This window comes from Rhinoderma darwinii, chromosome 8 (assembly GCF_050947455.1).
Source record: "Rhinoderma darwinii isolate aRhiDar2 chromosome 8, aRhiDar2.hap1, whole genome shotgun sequence".
NCBI classification, from domain to species: Eukaryota; Metazoa; Chordata; class Amphibia; order Anura; family Rhinodermatidae; genus Rhinoderma; species Rhinoderma darwinii.
The window spans coordinates 52,869,726-52,894,321 of record NC_134694.1 but is presented as its reverse complement, the minus strand read 5'-3'; the positions used below and the strand labels follow the sequence as shown (position 1 = coordinate 52,894,321).

At 44.4% G+C, this 24,596-nt stretch overlaps 1 protein-coding gene across 6 annotated transcripts in view; it reads left to right on the top strand.

Moving 5' to 3' along the window:
* The first annotated feature begins 1,099 nt into the window (after nt 1-1,099).
* The window catches only part of OPHN1 (oligophrenin 1), a 268,324-nt gene continuing 244,827 nt past the window's right edge, over nt 1,100-24,596 (top strand). For 3 of the 6 annotated variants that reach the window (XM_075835642.1, XM_075835641.1, XM_075835640.1), the window contains exons 1-2: nt 1,100-1,420; nt 18,637-18,798. In XM_075835642.1, the coding sequence (XP_075691757.1) occupies nt 18,645-18,798 (154 nt within the window). In that variant the 5' untranslated portion in view covers nt 1,100-1,420; nt 18,637-18,644. Of the gene's footprint in view, nt 1,421-18,636; nt 18,799-24,596 lie in introns of those variants that run through there. The other 3 variants (XM_075835644.1, XM_075835643.1, XM_075835645.1) reach the window with 2 other exon arrangements.

Genomic DNA, 24,596 nt, shown 5'->3' with positions numbered 1-24,596 from the left:
TGAGCAGCGGTTCAGGCACTGAGGACAGAACATGGGGGTGTTTTGTAGTGCGCCCGCTATGTTCTTTTTTCAGTGCCGCCGCTCATTAGTGCAGCGCCGGCCGCATCGCATCATCCTGACCGTGCACTTGTTATCAGGACTCAGGAACGCAGCAATGGCTGTATCACACGTGTATTACACAGCCGCAGCCCCGTTCTCACATAAAAATACATGAAATAACGGTATCGAACCGTTTGGGGATGCAAAGTATCAAAACAGTATCGACGTTTCGATGCATCGTGAATCCCTACATGTGACTGTGACGTCTAAACAAGCCATGCTCTTAACCAGGAAGTGTCGGCATCACGGCACATACAAACTTTGTATTAGCGCGCTGCATGGCAACGGGGGGGGGGGGGGGGGGCACTGCGGGCCCCCCAGGCTTGTGGGCCCGGACGCAACTGCGACCGCTGTGACCCCTATAGCTACGCCACTGATTTTTTTACATGTGGACGCGGTTGTTGAAACCTAATCCACATGTATTGTGCAGTAAATTGCTGATTTTCAATGCGGAATTCACACTGAAAATGTGCAGCAATTCTGCAGTGTAAGAATATACACTACTGAATGCTGTCACATCTATTAGATTAGAGAATTGCTAGTTTTGCAATGTTCTATTGTATGTATGACAGTGATCGAAGTCCCTTTATAGCTGTTTATGTTACAGAAAGATGTAGACAGCCGCCATTAGTCTTCACATTCACATTCAGTGTCTCATCTGGATAAATCTGCAGCATTATTTCCACATGTTATATATCATCTACAATTATGTCATGATAGATCATATACGCATAGTCTGGACTTCACCCCATTGCAGGGTCATAATCATCATAGAAATGCCCCCTGAGGACTGTTCCTGGTGAATCATGCTCTCTGCCAGCAGGCTGGCACCTCTAGTTATGTAACAAGCTGTAGATCTGGCTGTCCCTCACTGCGTAGCTGCAATTCCCTTCTTTCCACATTGGATGACGAGTCGCTGCTGCAGTAAAGCATTGCATTTCCTGGAAGGAGCAACGGAACAAGAGCGGAGGCTGTCACTTTAAGAGGAGAGAAAGGCTGGCGAGGAGGAGGAGAGAAGAGGAGGAGAGAAAGGCTGGAGAGGAGGAGGAGGCGGCTTCACAGCCACAGTCTGCCCAAGCTCAGAAGGAGGTACAAGGAAATCTTCCTGGAAGGAGCTGGGACGTGACTGTCACTACAGGACACCGAGTACTCACCTGCAGCACGAAGACTCTCATATGGGAGGTGGGGGCAGTGCCATGTACGAGGGGCCCCCTGTATCCTCCATCCCAGCGCCGGCTGCCTGATACACAAAGACCCCCATAGAGACCGCAGCATCCTCCTCCCTGCACCCTGCTCATTGTGCCCAGCGCTCGGGATTAAGGTATTCAGTACCCTGCACTGTCCATAAACTCCCTATTATACCCATCATCATCATTACTGCTGCTATATGGAGATATACTAGGATGATGAGCAGGCTCTGATCCAATATATGGAATGAACGTCATGCATATATGAGATCTAAAAGGCTTCTACCATCATCATCATCATTATTACCACAGCGACTGCATATATGTGTGGATTCTGCTGTGTATACAGTGTGGCTATTCTATATGAGATCAGTCAAGCGGCTATTATTAGTCTGTGTTCACACTGCGTTCAGTGTATACGACTGCAAATGCTCCCTGCACTTCCGCTGAACGACCCCAATGGGCCTGACGTATGTTAAAGAGCGTCCTTTTACATAGGCATGCCTTTATTAATTTTACTGTATAGGGTATAAAGTTGGCCACTGCAAAAAAATGTTTACTAAATGGTAATTTTTTTTTTTTTCTTTTTACAATGGTGGCCTATGGGTGATTTGTCGTACGGCATACAGTTGCATGCGTCAGAGTTTTATGTTTGGTACATATGTCAAGAGATTTTTGTAGTGTATGTGGCAAATGTAAAGCCCAAATTCGATGTCAGCAGAGCCTTATTAGGGTATGTTCACATGCAACAGATTTGTCGCTGAAATTCCTGCTACTGTAAAAGCCATTCCATGCATCTGAATGGGGTTGTTTCTGCAGCATGTGCATGGATTTCTGCAAGCCCCATTCAGATGAATGGGACAATCATTGGGATTACTTAGAGAGAATCTGTTAGCAGTTTTGAGGTATATAGTGGAGGGCATTGTAAGGCTATGTTCACACAGGGCGGATATACGCTGTGTAAAAGCACACCGTGTATCTGCCCTTGGTGCCACATGGAATTCCAGCCGAAAAACCACAATGAATTGTGGTGCAGTTTTTTGGCCAGTGTGTCCGCTACGGAAAACTGCACGTAGAAAAAAAAGTTTGATACTTACGTAGCTATGGTGACGTGTCCCTCTCCTGCCGTGCAGGCCGACCTCCTGGGATGACGTTTCAAGCCATGTGGATGAAACGTCCTAGCAGGAGGGCGGCCTAGACGAAGAGTCCTGGGTAATTATAAGATTATTTTTTTCTGAGTTGCGCTTTTTTGCAGCGGAATCGCTGCTTTTCCGTTGCAAAAAAAGGCAACATCTGCCATTTGTTGTGGGTTTTACCTCCATAATGAATTCAATAGGGAAAACCCGCAACATATAAGCCGCGATTACGCAAATACAATTGACGTGGTGTGAATTAAAAAACCACACCGCAGGTCAATTTCTGAGCGTTTTTTTTTTTTTTTTTCTGCTCAGCATTTACGCATCGTTTGGATGAGATTTGTTCATCCACTTTGTTGCTACTGTATTATTCTGTGGATTTTCCACATCTAAATCTGTTGCGGAAAAACTGCACTATTTACGCTACGTGTAAACCTACCTTTTGCATAACAAGTTGCATAACAAAGAAACCGACGTTTGATTTCCCCTTGCCTGGTGGTAGCAAGGGCCACTCTGCTCTGAGTGATGGCTCTAGCGGCCAATCAGGAGACTGCTAGAGCCTTCACTCGGATCAGACAGGCGGGGCTGACGGCGTGCAGTGAGAAGACAGGAGCACTTGGGGTATGTACACGCTTACTAAAGAACTTCTGAAAATACGGAGCTGTTTTCAAGGGAAAACCGCTTCTGATTTTCAGAAGGGTTTTTTTTAAGCAAACTCGTGTTTTTCGCTGCGTTTCTTCCGGCCATTTTTTGGAGCTGTTTTCTATAGTCAATGAAAAAGGGCTCCAAAAACGGCTTAAGAAGTGACATGCACTTCTTTTTCCCGAGCGTTTATTTTCGAGGCCATTTTTAAAAACGGTCCAGTCTAAACGCCCCCATGCACACGGCCGTGCCCGTAGTTACGGGCCGCTATTACGGGCACGGCCGGCCGCAGACAGCCATCCACATTCTCGGCCCGTGCTCATACAAAGTATGGGTGCATGTGCCATAAATAGCAAAAGATGGTACACAATTTTTACAGTGGTGTGCATGAGGCCTAAATTAGGAGGGTGACTATCATGTTCATATGAAATCCATGAGGATGTTTTTATTATTATTACTGTTACTACATACCGGTATGTATATTTGGATGCCGTATGGGCATAGGATTGCTGAAGCTCCTATCCAGTATAAGTTAGGCCTTATTCACACGAACGTGTTATACGTCCGTGCTACGCGCGTGATATTCACGCACGTCGCACGGACCTATGTTAATGAATGGGGCCGTTCAGACTGTCAGTGAATTTCACGCAGCGTATGTGCGCTGCATGAATCTCACTACTTGTCCTATACTTGCCCGTGTTTCGCGCAGCACACTCCCATTGAAGTCAATGGGTGCGTGCAAATCGCGCACGGCACACGGAAACACTTCCGGGTGATGCGCGCTACAGTAGTAAAAGAAATTAATGAAAACAGAAAAGCACGTCGTGCTTTTCTGTTTGTAAACATAAAATCAGTGCGTCATAATGATGGCGGCTGCGCGAAAATCACGCAGCCACTCACCATATGCTGATGACACACGGACCCTTTGCAAAACGGACACGTCCGTGTGAATAAGGCCTTAGGGCAACTATCATGTTCATATGAGATCCATAAGGATGTTTGGCAGGAAGAATGAGGGGACAGACGTGTCAGTTTCTTTGCCTTTCTTTATTCTTGTTCTTGTATTGTTTACTGGATATGACGTCACCTGTACAATTAGAATACGTTAAATATCTTCATATCCTGGAGCTTATTTAGCTAATGGAGACTTGTTCAAGTAGACTGTAAATATTAACGCTCGTCATTCAATTAATGTGTCACTATAGTGATATTAAACGAAACTGTGCTTGTTATAAAAGAAACGTTAGTTTTTAAAAAAAAAATAAAAAAAATTCCCTTGATTCAAAAGGTATTCTCCATTGTACATATGTCATTGAGGTCTTCTCTTCTGTCAAGTTATATCTGCACTTGAGAAAACTGGATGACAACCATTGTCAGCAAAATCCTGAATGACAAATCTACTTCTTGCATAGTTGGGGCCATAGAGCGCCTACCCACATTATGGCCATGTGCACGAGCCCTTAGGCCTCATGCACACGAACGTATTGGTTTTGCGGTCCGCAAAAAAAAAGGTTCATACTTACCCGTAGCCATGAATCCCTTTTTTTATTTTTTTTACGTGCAGTTTTCCACAGCTGACATTACGGTCGAAAACTGGACCACAATTTGGTGCGGTTTTTCGGCCAAAATTCCCCTCTGGCGACCATGGCGAATTCGCTGTGTATTTTTACACATCGTATCTGCCCTGTGTAAACATACCCTTAGGGTACGAACACACAAAGCGTGTTCAGGGCTGATACGCTGCGTTAAGCTGCGCAGCGTATCTGCCCTGACAACCCAGGGAATGCTGAGTATTTATACTATTGCAGGCTCATCGTTGTCAATCGATACACAATGAGAATATACTTGAAACGTCATCCCAGGAGGCCGGACTGGAGAAGAAGCAGGGAACTCTGTGTAAGGGTATGTTCACACGCAGTGATCTCAGACATAATTCGGGCGTTTTACGCCTGAAAAAACGCCCCTAATGCGCCTACAAACATCTTCCCATTGCTTTCAATGGGAATTACGATGTTCTGTTCCCACTAGGGATCGACGATGCATCGAAACTTAGATACTGTTTTGACACTCTGCATCCCAAAACGGCCCCACAGCTAAGTATAGTAACATATGAATGTATGAGAGCGGGGCTGCGGCTCTGTAATACAGCCACTGCCCCGCTCCTGAGTCCTGACATGTGCGTGCGGTCAGCATGAGGTGATGCGGCCGGCGCTGCACTAATGATTGCCGGCAATGAAGACAGAACATGGAGGGCGCGCTGCAAACCACCCCCATGTTCTGTCTTCAGTACCTGAACCGCCGCTCATTAGTGCAACGCCGGCCGCATCACCCCATGTTGACCGCGCGCGCACTTCCTGTCAGGAGCGGGGCAATGGCTGTATTACACAGCCGCAGCCCCGCTGGCGGAGATAAGAGAAACCCTTCATCTCCGCCGTTATTCCCCTGAATGCTGCGATCACGCTGACCACGCACTTCCTGTCGGGAGCGGGGCAATGGTCGTATTACACAGCCGCAGCCCCGCTCTTTAACGGCGGAGATTAGAGAAACCTCATCTCTGCCGCTATTCCCCTGAATACTGCGTTCAAAGCTGACTGCAACATTCAGGAGAAAATGAGAAGGGGAATTCCTGTGACATACCATATATGGACAGACAGCCCAGGGTCCATTGAAGGACCTCAGGGCTGTCCTACGATATTTCCTGTTAGGGCATACTTAGGCATGTCCTAACTGCCTGTGTACTATCCGTACACAGGCTAATGTACTGTAATATAGATATATGCCAGTACATTAAAGTTTAAAAAATAAAGTAAAAACATGAAGTAATGACTAGCCTTTTTTAGACGTTAATGACCAAGCCATTTTTTACGTTTTTCCATAGTCTCATTCAAAGAGCTATACACTTTTTTTTTTTTTTTTTTTTGCGTCGACATACAGTGAAGGAAATAAGTATTTGATCCCTTGCTGATTTTGTAAGTTTGCCCACTGTCAGTCATGAACAGTCTAGAATTTTTAGGCTAGGTTAATTTTACCAGTGAGAGATAGATTGTATAAAAAAAAAACAGAAAATCACATTGTCACAATTTATATATATTTATTTGCATTGTGTCCATTTTAGTATCATCTGACCACAGCACCTTCTCCCAATCACTCTCAGAATCATCCAGATGTTCATTTTCAAACTTCAGACGGGCCTGTACATGTGCCTTCTTGAGCAGGGGGACCTTGCAGTCACTGCAGGATTTTAATCCATTACGGCGTAATGTGTTACCGATGGTTTTCTTGGTGACTGTGGTCCCAGCTGCCTTGAGATCATTAACAAGTTCCCCCCGTGTAGTTTTCGGCTGAGCTCTCATCTTCCTCAGGATCAAGGATACCCCACGTGGTGAGATTTTGCATGGAGCCCCAGATCAATGTCGATTGACAGTCATTTTGTATGTCTTCCATTTTCTTACTATTGCACCAACAGTTGTCTCCTTCTCACCCAGCGTCTTACTTATGGTTTTGTAGCCCATTCCAGCCTTGTGCAGGTCTATGATCTTGTTCCTGACATCCTTAGAAAGCTCTTTGGTCTTGCCCATGTTGTAGAGGTTAGAGTCAGACTGATTAATTGAGTCTGTGGACAGGAGTCTTTTATACAGGTGACCATTTAAGACAGCTGTCTTTAATGCAGGCACCAAGTTGATTTGGAGCGTGTAACTGGTCTGGAGGAGGCTGAACTCTTAATGGTTGGTAGGGGATCAAATACTTATTTCTCTGTGCACAATGCAAATAAATATATATAATTTTGACTATGTGATTTTTTTTTTTTTTATATATATAATCTATCTCTCACTGGTAAAATTAACCTAGCCTAAAAATTCTAGACTGTTCATGTCTTTGACAGTGGGCAAACTTACAAAATCCGCAAGGGATCAAATACTTATTTCCTTCACTGTAGCTGTATAAGGTCTTGTTTTTTGCGGGACAAGTTGTAATTTTTAATCGCACCATTTTGGGGTACATAGAATTTATTGATTAACTTTTTTGGGGGTAATAGAAAAAAAACAGCAACTTCGCCACACTTTTTTTGCGTCCTAAATTTACGCTGTTTACCGTGTGGTATAAATAACACAAACTTTATTCAGTGGGTTGTTGCGATTGCAACGATACCAAATTTGTATCGTTTTTGTATGTTTTACTACTTTTACACAGTGAAAACCACTTTTTTTTTTCAAAATTATTTTTTTTTTTATCGGTACCATTTTGGAGTAGATGCGACTTTTTGATCACTTTTTATCACTTTTTTTTTTTACGGCTGGATTCAAAGAAAACAGCAATTTGTGCATGTTTTTTTTATTTTATTTTTTATGGCGTTTACCGTTCGGGTTAAATGATGTAATAAGTTTTATAGTTGGGGTCGTTACGGATGCGGTTATACCAAATATGTGTAACTTTTTTACTTTATTTTGTTTGTTAATAATAAAGCAGTTTGTAAGGGGGAAAAAGTGGGTTTTTCATATATTTATTTTTTTTGTCACTTTTTATTAAACTTTTTTCGTAATTTTTTACTAGTCCCACCAGCGGTCTTCACTATGCGATAATCCGATCGCATTTATAATACACTGCAATACTTCTGTATTGCAGTGTATTATGCCTGTCCGTGTAAAACGGACAGGCATCTGCTAGGTCATTCCTCTGGCATGACCTAGCAGGCATTCACTACAGGCAGACCTGGGGGCCTTTTATTAGGCCCCCGGCTGCCATCGGAGACACAGACACTCCGTGATCTTATCGCCGGGTGTCCGTTGAATGAGAGGGAGCTCCCTCCCTCTCTCCAAAACCACTCCGATGCGGTGCACGCTATTGTGCACCGCATCTGAGGGGTCAAATGGGTGAGATCGAGCTCACCCGGTCGAGCAGGGACGCCCCCAGCCCCACAGCTCCCTGCTCTGTTTACTTATTCCGATGCAGCGACGTAAAAAGTCTGTTGCATCGCAATAAGGCCCGTTAGTGACTGACGTAAAAACACTATGGGCCGGTCACTAAAGGGTTAAATAAAAAAAACATACACCTACACCTTTTTTACAATAAACATTAACCCCTTCCCGATATTTGTCGTAAGTATACGACATGGAAAGCCAGTGCTTCCTGCAAAATATCGTATAATTACGACAAACGGGAAAACCGTTACATAAAAAAATTAGAAAGTTTTAAAGTGAAGATGGCTGCTGTTCATAACAGCAGGCCTTCTGTACACGATGCCCAGGGGGGTGTCGCCTCCCCCCCCCCCCCCCCCCACATCGGCGATCGCCGCCATTGGCCAGTCAGTTCAGACCGGCCGTTTGCGGCTTTTGCCAATCACTGTGCCACAGGGCACAGTGATATGGTGGTGATTGGTGCTGTCTAACCAATCACTACCATGTTCCATGTAAAAAATGGCGATGCCAGCCCCCCGATTGCTACGGTTGGTCGGTCTGGTCTGCATCGACCGACCAATCGCAGCCATGACGGGTGTTTGAAACACCCTCCACTAGCCCTGCCCACCTCATTCCGGCTAGGAATGGTGGGCAGAGCTGGTGTGACCGTCTGTGAAGCCATACTTACCGAATCTGAGGCCTTCTGTGCTGCGATCCTGCTGTGACGTCTTCACTCTTCTGCAGGAAGCAGTCGGATGAACAGTCAGGGTATGTTCACACGAGGTCATTACGTCCGTAATTGACGGACGTATTTCGGCCGCAAGTCCCGGACCGAACACAGTTCAGGGAGCCGGGCTCCTAGCATCATAGTTATGTACGACGCTAGGAGTCCCTGCCTCGCTGCCGGACAACTGTCCTGTACTGTAATCATGTTTACAGTACGGGACAGTTGTCCGGCAGGGACACCTAGCGTCGTACATAAGTATGATGCTAGGAGCCCGGCTCCCTGCACTGTTAGGTCCGGGACTTGCGGCCGAAATACGTCCATCAATTACGGACGTAATGACCTCGTGTCAACATATCCTCATCATCATCATACGTGCTGCTACTGGTTTTTTATTTTTTTTATTTTTTAGCAGTAGCACTTGGTTTTTTCCTAAACTTTTTATCCCTGTACACTTTCCCCCCTCTCCCCCTTTTTACGTCCTGCGGCCGCTGATTGCGGATCAGTGACCGCCATCACTGATCACTCTGTTCGCTCAATTTTTGGCACAGGACTTTTTTTTTTTTTCTGTTTTCTGCACCGTCTCCAAATGTGCGCCCTGCGGCCACTGAGTGCCGATCAGTGACCGCCATCACTGATCAGCATCTGTGGTAATTTTTTTTAAGCAGTTTTTTTTTTTCCCCTACAGATTGTACATACCATTTTAGCGTATGTTCACACGGCAGCGCCCGTAACGGCCGAAATTACGGGGCTGTTTCCAGGAGAAAACAGCCCCGTCATTTCAGCCGTAACGGCATGTGCAGGCACTTGAACGCTGCGTCCATTACGGACGTAACTGGAGCTGGTTTTCCATGGAGTCCATGGAAAACGGCTCCATTTACGTCTGAAGAAGTGACATGACACTTCTTTGGCGCAGGCATCTATTTACGCGCTGTCTTTTGACAGCGATGCGTAAATATACGCCTCGTGTGAACAGACAAACGTCAGCCCATTGCTTTCAATGGGCAGATGCTTGCCAACGCTATCAAGGCGCATTTTCGGACGTAATTCACGGCGTAAAACGCCCAAATTACGTCCGTAAATAGGCCGTGTGAACATACCCTCAGTGTGTGCATCCTGCGACCGCTGAGGACTGATCAGTGACCGCCGTCACTGATCAGCATTTATGCTAAGTTTTTGGGAAGGTTTTTTTTTTTTAAATTGCACAGTCTTTTGTGTGCGTCCTGCGGCTACGGAGTGCTGAGTCCATAATCCGCCTCAGTGGTGATTTGTTGACGCAGGTTTTTTTGGGCCTCCTTTTTTTTTTTATATAATTGTAAAAAAGAGTAAGATTAGGGCGTTAGAGTAGCGGACGTTTACTGACGTTCGTTTTGTAAAAAAAATATATAGCAGAAGTTTTAGCTATATATTTTTTTCTACACTTATAGAGTAAATTTACTGCGTTATAGTTAGTGTTAGTTATTCATATGTTAGTGTCAGGTAGTCAGGAATTTTTTATTTATTTTTTTTCAATAAATTTCATATACATGTGTAAAAGCACAACATACACACAACCACCTCTATAAAAATAAATTATTACACGTGTTGAAGCACTCTATGCCCCCCTAATAAAAATGTCCCAATCATCCCAAAGGGTCTACTCAGCCGAGGAGGCGTATACGCCATCCTGGCCTATGACACTGAATCGGCCAGCGAGGGAGAAAAGGAAATTGCCCCATTCCTCTTGAGCTCCTCATCATCCTCATCCAGTGATGAGGAACCCCCACAAAGGTGCCCCAGGACATCCGCTCAGGCAACCCCCCAAATTAGTGATATCGTGTGGAACCCACCCCCTGATTATTATGAGCCTCACATTCCGGATTTCACAGGGAGCTCAGGAATTCGGTTAGAGACTGCAGGCCTCACAGAAATTGACTTTTCAAGGTCTTTTTCTCTCCGGATTTTGTTAATTTAATGGTGGCCCAGACAAATTTATATGCCCAGCAATTTTTAGCCCAAAACCCCACTTTATCATTTGTTAGGTGGACCCCCATAGAGGCAGCAGAGATGATGAAATTTTGGGGCCTTGTCCTACATATGGGCCTAGTAAAAAAGCCAGAGATTAAGCAAAACTGGAGTACGGATGTTTTATAGAGCACCCCATTTAATCGCATGGCCATGACCCGGGCACGTTTTTAAATGATTCAGAAATTTTTGCATTATAGTGATAATGCACAGTGCCCACCCCGTGATGACCCCACATACGACCGCCTATTCAAAATCAGGCCAGACATTGATAATTTCTGCACCAAATTTCCTGAAGTGTACACCCCCAAAAAGAATATAGCAATAGACGAGTCCCTTGTACATTTTAAGGGGAGACTAAAATTCCGCCAATACTTGCCAAGCAAGAGGGCGAGGTACGGAATTAAAAGTACAAGCTGTGCGAGAGTAGCTCAGGGTACACCTACAGGTTTAGGGTTTATGAAGGGAAGGACAACAGGATGGAACCCCCCCCCGAATGCCCCCCTATCCTGGGAGTTTGTGGGAAAATAGTGTGGGATTTGATGCACCCACTGCTGGACAAGGGTTATCACCTTTACGTGGATAACTTCTACACCAGTATCCCACTATTTAAATGCCTCTCCACCAGAAGTGTAGCAGCATGCGGCACCGTGCACAAAAACCTGAGAGGCCTATCTAAAAATCTGATTGGGCAACCAATAAGAAAGGGAGAAAGCAGGGCACTACACCTACGATATCTTGTTGCTGGTCAAGTATAAGGACAAGAGGGATGTCCTTATGTTGACCACAATACATGGTAGGGGCAGCACCCCTGTACCTGTCCGAGGTAGCACTACAATGACCCCCAAGCCAGATTGCATCCTCGGCTACAATAAGTACATGGGAGGGTTGATCTCTCTGATCAAGTACTAAAGCCATACAGTGCCATGCGGAAAACAAAGGTGTGGTATAAAAAGCTGGCCGTGCAGATGGCATTGTATAACGCTTACGTGCTATACCAATGTGCAGGCCGGACAGGGACATTCCTTAATTTTCAGGAGGTGGTTATCAAGGCCCTTGTATTTGGGAACCAGGAAGGGGAGGGCCCCAGTACTTCTAGAAGCGATGGTCCACGTACTGTACCAGGACAACACTTTCCCAGCGAAATCCCCTCCTCTGGTAAAAAGGTTAGGACCCAAAAAAGGTGTAAAGTCTGTTACAAAAGGGGGAGAAGACGAGACACCATTTATCAGTGCGCCACCTGCCCCGAAAAACCTGGCCTGTGTATAAAGGAGTGCTTCAAAGTTTATCACACATCCATGGCTTTTTAATTGGATCATTTATTTTAATGCTCACTATACCCCTAAATAATTTCATCTAGTGGCATGGTTTCCCAAAAGGGGTACATTTTGGGGGGTTTCCACTGTTTTGTCCCCTCAGGGGCTTTGCAAATGCAACATGGCCTCCGCAAACCATTCCTGATAAATTTGAGCTCCAAATGGCGCTCTTTCCCTTCTCAGCCCTGCCGTGTGTCCAAACAGCCGTTTATGACCACATGTGGGGTACTGTTTAACTCGGTAGAAATAGCTTTACAAATTTTGTGGAGCTTTTTCTCCTTTCGCCCTTGTGGAAATGAGAAAAAATTAGCTAAACCTACATTTATTTGAAAAAAATGTAGATTTTAATTTTCACGGCCTACTTCCAATAATTTCTGAAAAAAACCTGTGGGGTCAAAATGCTCACTATACCCCTAAATAAATTCCTTGAGGGGTGTAGTTTCCCAAATGGGGTCACTTTTTGGGGATTTCCACTGTTGACACCAAGACCTCTTCAAACCTGACATGGTGCCTAAAATATATTGTAATAAAAAGAAGGCCCCAAAATCCACTAGGTGCTCCTCTCATTCTGAGGCCTGTGCTTCAGTCCATAAGCACGCTAGCAGGCCAATAAATATTGAGTTGCATTTCTCTTGTAAAACCTTCTTGTTACAAAAAAAAAATGGATTAAAATGAATTTCTGCAAAAAGAAAAATGAAATTTGTAAATTTCATCTCTACTTTGCTTTAATTCCTGCGAAATGTCTAAATGGTTAGGAAACTTTCTAAATGCTTTTTTGAATACTTTGAGGGGTGCAGTTTTTAAAATAGTCACTTATTGAGGTTTTCTAATATATAAGGCCATCAAAGCCACTTCACAACTTAAAGAGGCTCTGTCACCAGATTTTGCAACCCCTATCTGCTATTGCAGCAGATAGGCGCTGCAATGTAGATTACAGTAACGTTTTTATTTTTAAAAACGAGCATTTTTGACCAAGTTATGACCATTTTTGTAGTTATGCAAATGAGGCTTGCAAAAGTCCAAGTGGGTGTGTATTATGTGCGTACATCGGGGCGTGTTTACTACTTTTACTAGCTGGGCGCTCTGACGAGAAGTATCATCCACTTCTCTTCAGAACGCCCAGCTTCTGCCAGATCACGCTGTGACGTCACTCACAGGTCCTGCATCGTGTCAGACGAGCGAGGACACATCGGCACCAGAGGCTACAGATGATTCTGCAGCAGCATCAGCGTTAGCAGGTAAGTCGATGTAGCTACTTACCTGCAAGCGCTGATGCTGCTGCAGAATCCACTGTAGCCTCTCGTGCCGATGTGGCCGACACGATGCAGTGACGTCACAGCGTGATCTGCCAGAAGCTGGGCGTTCTGAAGAGAAGTGGATGATACTTCTCATCAGAACGCCCAGCTAGTAAAAGTATTAAAAACGCCCCGATGTACGCACATAATACACGCCCACTTGGACTTTTACTTTTAAACACACCCACTTGGACTTTTGCAAGCCTCATTTGCATAACTACAAAAATGGTCATAACTTGGCCAAAAATGCTCGTTTTTTAAAAATAAAAACGTTACTGTAATCTACATTGCAGCGCCTATCTGCTGCAATAGCAGATAGGGGTTGCAAAATCTGGTGACAGAGCCTCTTTAAGAACCCCATTAAATTCAATGGGGGAAAGCCGCAACAGAAGAGCTGCGATCCTGCAGCATTAATTCACATGCTGCGGTTGAAGAAACCGCACCGCAGGTCAATTTATGTGCGTTCTTTTCGGTGGGATTTTTCCGCAGTGTGGGGATGAGATTTGTTGATACGCTGCAGATTTTCCACAGTTAATTCTACACTTAGGGTGGCTTTTCAGGCGACAGATTTAGTTGCAGAAATATTTTCCGCTTGGCAATAAACGTCTGAAAATATCAAGCAGTTTTCAGGGGTAAAGAGATCCTGATTTTCAGACTTTTTTTTAAAATTAACTAGTGTTTGTTTGGAGCAGTTTTTCTATTGAGTCCATGTAAAACGGCTCAAGAAGTGACATGCACTTCTTTTTCGCAGGCGTTTTTTTAGGCGGCCGTTTTTCAAAACGCCCCGTCCGAACAGAACGCTGTTTTTCCCCATTAAAATCAATCGGCAGATGTTAGGAGGCGTTCTGCTTCCGATTTTATGGCCCGAAAACGGCTGAAAATAAGCCGTGTTAACATCCCCTTAATCTGATAACCAGTTTCTTTCACCTGTATGGAATTGTTTCTGCAGACGGTACATGGATTTCTGCAAGTTCCATTCAAATGAATGAAACAGATTTTTCAGTCGCAGAAATTTCAGAAACAAATCTACTGCATGTGAATCCATGCTTGCTATTCATAGGTAGACAAGTGTGAATCAGCGGCTGCTAAGTGGCTGTGTGGGGGTTGATTATATGAATATACATGGACTCATGTTTGCACCGCTGACTGCAAAGTATAACTGTAAGTTATACCTGACTGAGTGTTTAGTACAGGGGTCTCAAACTCGGCCGAGTAAGTGGGCCGAATATAGAAAAAATGGGAAGTTGACGGGCCGCATTACTTTCAAATTTGATACAATACAAAATTATTGTTAATCAATTAGTTATTTGAACTACTGTAACACTATATTACTATAATAATAGCGCTAGGTTTAAAATTTGAGATATTTCTCCACGTGCTTATTTCAACAATCCAGCTTTCCAGTTTAAGTGTCGCTAAATGCAGTCCGGCGGCTCAGTTAGCACACCTGTCAAGATTGGGCAGCCCCTTTTTAGATGCTGCCGCAGGGCCCTCTGTGGATGCTGCCGCAGGGCCCTCTGTGGATGCTGCCGCAGGGCCCTCTGTGGATGCTGCCGCAGGGCCCTCTGTGGATGCTGCCGCAGTGCCCTCTGTGGACAATGCAACACACCCCTAGATAAGGCCGCAGTGCCCTCTGTAGAGAAGGCCGCAGTGCCCTCTGTAGAGAAGGCCGCAGTGCCCTCTGTAGAGAAGGCCGCAGTGCCCTCTGTAGAGAAGGCCGCAGTGCCCTCTGTAGAGAAGGCCGCAGTGCCCTCTGTAGAGAAGGCCGCAGTGCCCTCTGTAGAGAAGGCCGCAGTGCCCTCTGTAGAGAAGGCCGCAGTGCCCTCTGTAGAGAAGGCCGCAGTGCCCTCTGTAGAGAAGGCCGCAGTGCCCTCTGTAGAGAAGGCCGCAGTGCCCTCTGTAGAGAAGGCCGCAGTGCCCTCTGTAGAGAAGGCCACACACCCCTAGATAATGCCAGTGTCCTCTTCAGATACTGTCACACACCCACTTGTAGAGGCTGCCCCAGTGCCCTCTGTAGAGGCTGCCCCAGTGCCCTCTGTGGAGGCTGCCCCAGTGCCCTCTGTGGAGGCTGCCCCAGTGCCCTCTGTGGAGGCTGCCGCAGTGCCCTCTGTGGAGGCTGCCGCAGTGCCCTCTGTGGAGGCTGCCGCAGTGCCCTCTGTGGAGGCTGCCGCAGTGCCCTCTGTGGAGGCTGCCGCAGTGCCCTCTGTGGAGGCTGCCGCAGTGCCCTCTGTGGAGGCTGCCGCAGTGCCCTCTGTGGAGGCTGCCGCAGTGCCCTCTGTGGACAATGCAACACACCCCTAGATAAGGCCGCAGTGCCCTCTGTAGATAAGGCCGCAGTGCCCTCTAAGATAAGGCCACACACCCCTAGATAATGCCAGTGTCCTCTTCAGATACTGTCACACACTCACTTGTAGAGGCTGCCCCAGTGCCCTCTGTAGAGGCTGCCCCAGTGCCCTCTGTAGAGGCTGCCCCAGTGCCCTCTGTAGAGGCTGCCCCAGTGATGTCAGGGGCTTGCCCAGAGCTGGAATCCCAGGCAGAGCGCTAGTAGGCTCTTCCTGGGACTCCAGCTGTGCTCCTGACATCACTGAGACTCCTGCTCTGGGGAAGCCCCTGACATTGTCGATGTATGAACAGCGATGCCAGAAGCTTCCCCAGAGTCCCGGAGCAGAGCCGATAATAGCGCTCTGCCCGGGACTCCGCTCTGGGGAAGACCCTGACATCGCTGTTCATATGTGGACAGCGATGTCAGGGAATTTCCACAGAGTCCTGGAGCAGAGCCGACACCAGCGCTCTACCCCGCTCTGGGCAAGACCCTGACACACTGTCCATATATGGGCAGCGATGTCAGGGAATTCCACAGAGTCCTGGAGCAGAGCCGACACCAGCGCTCTGCTCGGGACTCTGGCTCTGGGGAAGCCCCAGACATCGCTGTTCATATGTGGACAGCGATGTCAGGGAATTCCACAGAGTCCAGGAGCAGAGCCGACACCAGCGCTCCGCTCTGGGCAAGACCCTGACACACTGTCCATATATAGGCAGCGATGTCAGGGAATTCCAGAGTGTCGGAGCAGAGCCGATACTAGCGGCTCTGTGTCCCGCGGGCCGCAGATGACAGCCCAGGGGGCCGCATGCGGCCTGCGGGCCGCGTGCTTGAGACCCCTGGTTTAGTACATATACTTACAAACTACAAAACATTAACTAATGAGTAACAGCACTATGATATCCGTGTGTTTGTCGCTTCTTCTGCCCTCAGACATGGCAGCATAAATATGTGACCGATTCTCTTTAAATACATTCTCTCCATAGATTTGATAATATCTAGACATGTCAATATGTTCATCAATTCTGTGGGGAGAATGTATTTCATATTTTTCCCTGCCTCAGTAAAGTTTCCTCACCTCCTGTTCAAACTCATATGCCTAATAGATTTATTTTCCGTTCTCCCTCTCCTAATAAGAGCCATAGTGGTAGGGTTGTTGCAAGGGGGTGTAGTGTGCGCTGTATGATATTGTTGTCGCGATCTAGGGGTATGTGGACCCACTAGGCTGCTTTGCCATAGCGGAGAGGCAGCTGACCAACTGAGTCTATGCAAAGTCTATGAAAGAAGTGTAGCACAAGGGTACCTGGGATAGCCCAGACGGCGGCAAGGGCTCTGGCACAGATGGAGCTAGATGTGGCGGTTTGCAGTAGGTGTAACAGGAGGAACAGATGACACCAGCTGTGGTGTATTACAGCAGGCGTGGCAGGTTGCGCCAGACGTGGCGGATGGTATCTGGGATGGCAGATGTCACCAGACATGGTGTATTCCAGAAGGCGAGGCAAGGCGCGGCTCCGATACTAAACGGGCTCCGGAATGAAGCACAGGATACAGGAGATAGGAGGCAGGGCACGGGAATACTCAGAGCAGGAAAACACTAAGGGACCATTTGCAATACAATCATGGGAAAACTACAACAACGCTCAGGCAAGGAGTGGAAGTGTGGAGGCCTTCTTACGGTCCAGGATGGACAGGGGTTAATTGGTGAACTTTAACATGTGCTCGCTGGCCCTTTAAGGCCGGGGCTGAGTGCGCGCGCACCATAACACTCAGAGCAGGGCCGGACGGCAGAGAGTGCTGGCTTCTCCTAGGAGGGAGACGCTGGCGGGATGCCAACGGTCTGTGGTCACAGCCGTCGCAAGGTAAGGAACGGCGGCGGTCCAAGACCACGGCCGTAACCTTTGTATCGACACACGTAATAGCGATTATTTCTGCCATCTTATGCCTGGTTACACAGTACAATGTTTTATATCTTGAGTTGTATTACATTGATCTTCTATTGGATTTTTTTTATCATATCCATACAATTTGCAACCACATGAAATCGTAGTGCGAATGAAAAGTAGACAATTTACATATAGCAACCAATCGGATTCCAGCCCAAGCAGTTAAGTAATTGTTCGCTATGTGCAGCTTTTCTCCTCTGCAGCTGTTTTGATAAATCTCTCCTAGACTTGGTCTAATCTGAGCCTTGAGCTGAGGCCCCATGCACACGACAGTATTTTTCATCAGTAATTACGGACAGTAAATACTGACCGTAATTACGGACCCATTCATTTCTATTGGCCACGGAGACCCTTCAATATTTTTACTGATGGCTGTCCGTGCTGAAAAAAAATCATAGAACCTGTCCTATTCTTGTCAGTAATTACAGCAGGGACTCTCTCATAGAAGTCTATGGGAGCTTCCGTAAATACAGACGGCTACTGATGTGCATCCGTAAACTGTCCGTATTTACGGAAGCATTGCTAGGCAACATGTTGATGACATCATTGGCAACCTCCCTCTTTTTGTAAGGATCCGTATGTACGGATGCAATACGGAACGTATTTACCGACACCCTTCCGTGTATACGGATGAAATATGGATGCCTACTGATCCGTATTTACGGTCAGTATTTCTGAATAGATGAAAATACTGTCGTGTGCATGGGGCCAATACTGCATAAATATATCCCAGTTTTTACCTTGCATCTGTTTCCCAAATAATGGGACAGAAATGCAAAAAAATTTAGTTTCCTTGTTACAGCTAATATATTATGACATCATGTGACAAGTCTAATTTCCCTGTGGCAGGTACGAATAAATGCTTGGGCAAATTTTCTGGAAAGCCAATTAACATGCCTGCATATATTTACTCTGTGGGAAGAAACTGGGATTTCCAAAGGAAACCTTCACAAAGAAGAGATTACACAAACTTCACGCAGGTGGTGCTCTTGTTGGCATTTAAATTTGCCGACAACAGTGTCACAGTGCACTTGTACATCATCGGCGTCTAACGTTTCTTGTTTTGTTTTCTCAGGAGAAACAATGGGTCACACTCCCCTGGAATTCAGTGAGTGCTACTTGGACAGCCCGGTGTTCAGAGACAGTCTGAAAGGTTATGAGCAAGAGCTGGAGAGGACCAATAAATTCATTAAAGATGTTATAAAAGATGGAAATGGTCTCATCAATGCCATAAAAGGTAAGCAGAACTTTAGGACAAATCTGTTCAGTGTTTCTGTATTCCCGAATTCGCCCGGTCTATACGACAACAATGTGTCTATATTGAGTCACAATTTACATGCAACTCAATGGATCTGCAACTCACAGATGAACAAAAGTTGCATTATGGTGCAACTTACAAAAGACATACTCCAATACAAGTGCATTGGGTATCAGGGCAGTCGACAGACTTTTTTTTCCTTTTGACGTCTGTCTGAATGCAGTTAAATTTTGCAACATTCACATGATGCAACTGGCTGCTATAAGATCGTTTACCATACACTACCGTTCAAAAGTTTAGGGTCACTTAGAAATGTCCTTATTTTTGCAAGAAAAGCAGTTTTTTTTCAATGAAGATAATATTAAATTAATCAGAAATACACTCTATACATTGTTAATGTGCTCAATGACTATTCTAGCTGCAAACGTCTGGTTTTTAATGCAATATCTACATAGGTGTATAGAGGCCCATTTCCAGCAACCATCACTCCAGTGTTCTAATGGTACATTGTGTTTGCTAACTGTGTTAGAAGGCTAATGGATGATTAGAAAACACTTGAAAACCCTTGTGCAATTATGTTAGCACCGCTGTAAACAGTTTTGCTGTTTAGAGGAGCTATAAAACTGTCCTTCCTTTTGAGCTAGTTGAGAACCTGGAGCATTACATTTGTGGGTTCGATTAAACTCTCCAAATGGCTAGAAAAAGAAAGCTTTCATGTGAAACTCGACAGTTTATTCTTCTTCTTAGAAATGAAGGCTATTCCATGTAAGAAATTGGCAAGAAACTGAAGATTTCCTACAACGGTGTGTACTACTCCCTTGAGAGGACAGCACACACAGGCTCTAAGCAGAGTAGAAAGAGAAGTGGGAGGCCCCGGCTGCACATCTGAGCAACAAGACAAGTACATTACAGTCTCTAGTTTGAGAAATAGACGCCTCACAGGTCCTCAACTGGCAGCTTCATTAAATGGTACCCGCAAAACGCCAGTGTCAACATCTACAGTGAAGAGGCGACTCCGGGATGCTGGCCTTCAGGACAGAGTGGCAAAGAAAAAGCCATATCTGAGACTGGCTAATAAAAGGAAAAGATTAATATGGGCAAACGCACACAGACGTTGGACAGAGGAAGATTGGAAAAAGTGTTATGGACAGACGAATCGAAGTTTGAGGTGTTTGGATCACACAGAAGAACATTTGTGAGACGCAGAACAACTGAAAAGATGCTGGAAGAGTGCCTGACGCCATCCGTCAAGCATGGTGGAGGTAATGTGGTGGTCTGGGGTTACTTTGGTGCTGGTAAAGTGGGAGATTTGTACAAGGTAAAAGGGATTTTGAATAAGGAAGGCTATCACTCCATTTTGCAACGCCATGCCATACCCTGTGGCCAACGCTTGATTGGAGCCAATTTCATCCTACAACAGGACAATGACCCAAAGCACACCTCCAAATTATGAAAGAACTATTTAGGGAAGAAGCAGGCAGCTGGTATTCTATCTGTAAAGGAGTGGGCAGCGCAGTCACCAGATCTCAACCCCATAGAGCTGTTGTGGGAGCAGCTTGACCGTATGGTACGCAAGAAGTGTCCAAGCCAATTCCAACTTGTGGGAGGGGCTTCTGGCAGCGTGGGGTGAAATTTCTCCCGATTACCTCAGCAAATTAACAGCTAGAATGCCAAAGGTCTGCAATGCTGTAATTGCTGCAAATGGAGCATTCTTTGACGAAAGCAAAGTTTGAAGGAGAAAATTATTTCAACTAAAAATCATTATTTCTAACCTTGTCAATGTCTTGACTATATCTTCTAGTCCTTTTGCAACTCATTTGATAAATATAAGTGTGAGTTTTCATGGAAAACACAATTGTCTGGGTGACCCCAAACTTTTGAACGGTAGTGTATATTTATATACGAACAATGAAGGGCTATTCACCGGCTGTGGTTCTCATCAGTCATAGGAGAATTGAAGAGAACTAGTGTGGTTTTTTTTTTTGTTTTTTTTTATACTTCAAAGTCAATTGTCTTGTATTTTATATTTTTTTTTCTTTAATATGTATGTGACATTCAGTAAAAGGGCAAAGTGGAAATTCGTTGTTGGCACAGGTTAAGGTTGATCTTGCTCCCTAGCTATGACCGGCACAGAAAGTAACAGCAAGCAGTAGTGTATAATGACTCGCTGATGGAGTCCTCTTGGGCTTTTCCTCCTGTGTTCACTGGCTATGTTACTGGCCTTACCTGGGAATGTGCCTGAGGTGTATCTGGAAACAAAGACAAGGTGTGTTTCACTACTATAAAATAACATTGTATACAGTAACCACCTGTATAACTCTCAGATGACTGCTCATTATTCACGTCCAAAAAAGAAAAAAAAAAATGTCATGCTCCTGGGTGACTCATGACAGCACTGTCTTTTGTCTCTGAGCTGTGTTGCAGCTTTTAAAAGGAATATATCATTAAAAAGCTTTTATTTTAAACGTGACTAAAATAATCCTAAAATATAAGATAACATTTCCTGTTTTCTATAGCTCACTTGTCGACTTTGCTGTATGAACTGGAATAGTATGAGCAGAGTCGCCTATTTTATCATTAACCCCTTGCCGCCGCAGCCACTTTTGGACCAAATGACAGGGCCTCATTTTTTAATATATGTGGTAATAACTTGGGAATGTTTTTACCTATCCAAGCGATTCTGAGATTGTTTTCTCGTGAAATATTGTACTTTATGTTAGTGAAAAAATTTTGTCGATATATTCAATCTTTTTTTTTTAGACAAGATTGAATATATCAATCAGAATTTAGAGAAAATGTGCAAAAAAAAAATTTGCATTTTCTGCTTGTAAGACAGATAGTTGTGCCACACATAATAGTTACTAGTTAACATCCCCCATATGTCTACTTTGTTTGCATAATTTTTTTTGAACATCCTTTTATTTTTGTAGGACGTTACAAGGCTTATAAGTTTAGCAGTAATTTCTCACATTTTCAAAAGCCCATATTTTTTAGGAAATACTTCAGTTCTGAAATGGCTTTAAGGGCCTTATATATTAGGAACCCCTACAAATCACCCCATTTTAAAAACTGCACCCCTTAAAGTATTCAAAATAGCATTTAGAAATTTTCTTCACCCTTAAAAAGGCTCTGTCACCACATTATAAGTGCCCTATCTCCTACATAAGGAGATGGGCGCTATAATGTAGGTGACAGTAATGTTTTTTATTTAAAAAAATGATCTGTTTTCACCACTTTATTAGCGATTTTAGATTTATGCTAATGAGTTGCTTAATGCCCAAGTGGGCGTGTTTTTACTTTAGACCAAGTGGGCATTGTATAGAGGAGTGTATGACGCTGACCAATCTGCGTCATACACTTCTCCCCATTCATTTAGTCAGCGCATAGGGATCCTTTTAGATCGCTATGTGCTGTCTTATACTAACACATTAACAATAGTGAAGTGTTTAGACCGTGAATAGACGTTCCATGGGATGTCCTATTCATAATCTCTGCACTTCGTTACTGTTTCTGTGCTAGTTACAGCAGAGGAAGCGTAATCTCGCGAGATTACGCTGTAGATGACAGGTTACAGGGAGATTACGCTTCCTCTGCTGTAACTACCACAGAAACCGTAACGAAGTGCAGAGATTGTGAATAGACATCCCGTGGAATGTCTATTCACTGTCTAAACACTTCAGTATTGTTAATCTGTTAGGTTTAAAAGGATCCCTATGCGCTGACTAAATGAATGGAGAGGAGTGCATGACGCTGATTGGTCAGCGTCATACACTCCTCTGTACAACGCCCACTTGGTCTAAAGTAAAACACGCCCATTTGGGCATTAAGCAACTCATTAGCATAAATCTAAAATTGCTAATAAAGTGGTGAAAACAGATCGTTTTTTAAATAAAAAGCATTACTGTCACCTACATTATAGCGCCCATCTCCTTATGTAGGAGACAGGGCACTTATAATGTGGTGACAGAGCCTCTTTAGGCTTTACACAGGAATTAAAGCAATGTGGAAGGAAAATGTGCGAATTTCATTATTTTTTTTTGCAGAAATTCCATCTTAATCAATTTTTCCTGTAATACAGAAGGTTTTACCAGAGAAACACAACTGAATATTCATTGCCCGGATTCTGCAGTTTTTAGAAATATCTCGCATGCGACCCTAGTGTGCTAAAGGACTGAAACAAAGGCCCCAGAAGCAAAGGAACGCATTGTGGATTTTAGGGTCTTCCTTTTCTTAGATTGTATTTCATTCACCATGTCAGGTTAAAAGAGGTCTGGTGGAGCCGAAACAAAGGAAACACTCCAAAAAAAAAAAAAAACATTTTGGAAACTACACCCCTTGAGGAATTCATCTAGGGGTGTAGTAAGCATTTTGACTTTAGATTTCATTAGAATGGGGCAGTGAAAATGAAAAATTACATTATTTTCCAATAAGATGTAGCTTTACCTCAATGTTTTACTTTTTCAACCAATAAATGAGAAAAAGCACCCCAACATTTGTAAAGCAGATTACGGAAATACCAAATATGTGGTCATGAACTGCTGTTTGGGCAAGTGACAGGACTCGAAGGGAAGGCACGCCATTTAGCTTTTGGAGCGCAGATTTTGCTGGATTGATTTCTCTGCACCATGTCACATTTGGTAAGCTCCTAAGGTACCAGTACAGTGGAAACCCCCCAAAAGTGACCCCATTTGGGAAACTACACCCCTCAAGGGATTTTTCAAGTGGTATAGTGAGCATTTTGACCCCACAGGTGTTTCATACACTGGGCAGTAAAAAAAAAGAAAATAAAAATTTTTTTTCAAAGAAAATGTTGCTTTAGCCTCATTCATAATTTTCACAAGGGGTTAAAAGAGAAAAAGCACCCACAGTTTGACACAATTTCTCCTGAATATGGCAATACCCCATTTGTGGATATAAACGGCTGGCTGAGCACATGGCAGGGCTCAGAATTTAAAGAGCACCGTGCAACATCTGAGGCCTACTACAATGGCATTTACTGCCCTGTGTCATGAAAACAGAGGCTCTGGGGTGTCAAAATATTAAACCCAGAAAAGTGACTCCATTTAGGAAACTAAACCCCTCTAAGAATTAATCTAGCGGTATAGTGAGACATTTAAGATTGTAATGTAACACCTTTCAAAGTATTCATCAAGGGGTATAGTGAGAATTTTTAAATTGTGAAGTGACAACCCTCTAGGTATTCTTCTAGGGGTATAATGAGAAATACTTAAATTTTAGTATCTAACGAAGACAACCTGGAAAACCCGCAATGGAGGGAGAGGTAATGGCAGGTCCCACTACCAACTTACCCACCATTCCATAAAATCCAGCCCAAAAAATAAATCAAAGGCCTCAGCAAAAAAAAATTGCTGAGACAACCAATCTCATCTGGATTTATTCTTCTCACCCAGATTTGCAACCTAGGTGAGAGACACTCCCTCGGGTTCTTGGTATAGTAAGAATTTTTAGTTTTTGTTTTAGGTTGTTTTTTTACAAATTTTAAATGAGCAAATTTTAAATGGGGCTGTACAGTAAAAACAAAAAATTATTTGTCCTGGCCCATATGGGAGACAGAAATAGTGAATAAAGAATAAATAAAAAATCCAAGGAGGTATGATATATTTTGAAACATTGTTTCATGCACAGGCCGGGATTTGTGGGACACGTCTCACATTGGTATGTGGTGTCCTTACAAATGCCTCGCTTGGCGCGCACACGGCATTTTTTTGGGGGGGCTTTTTTTTTTTTTTTTTTTTTTTTTTTTTTTTAAGTGGATG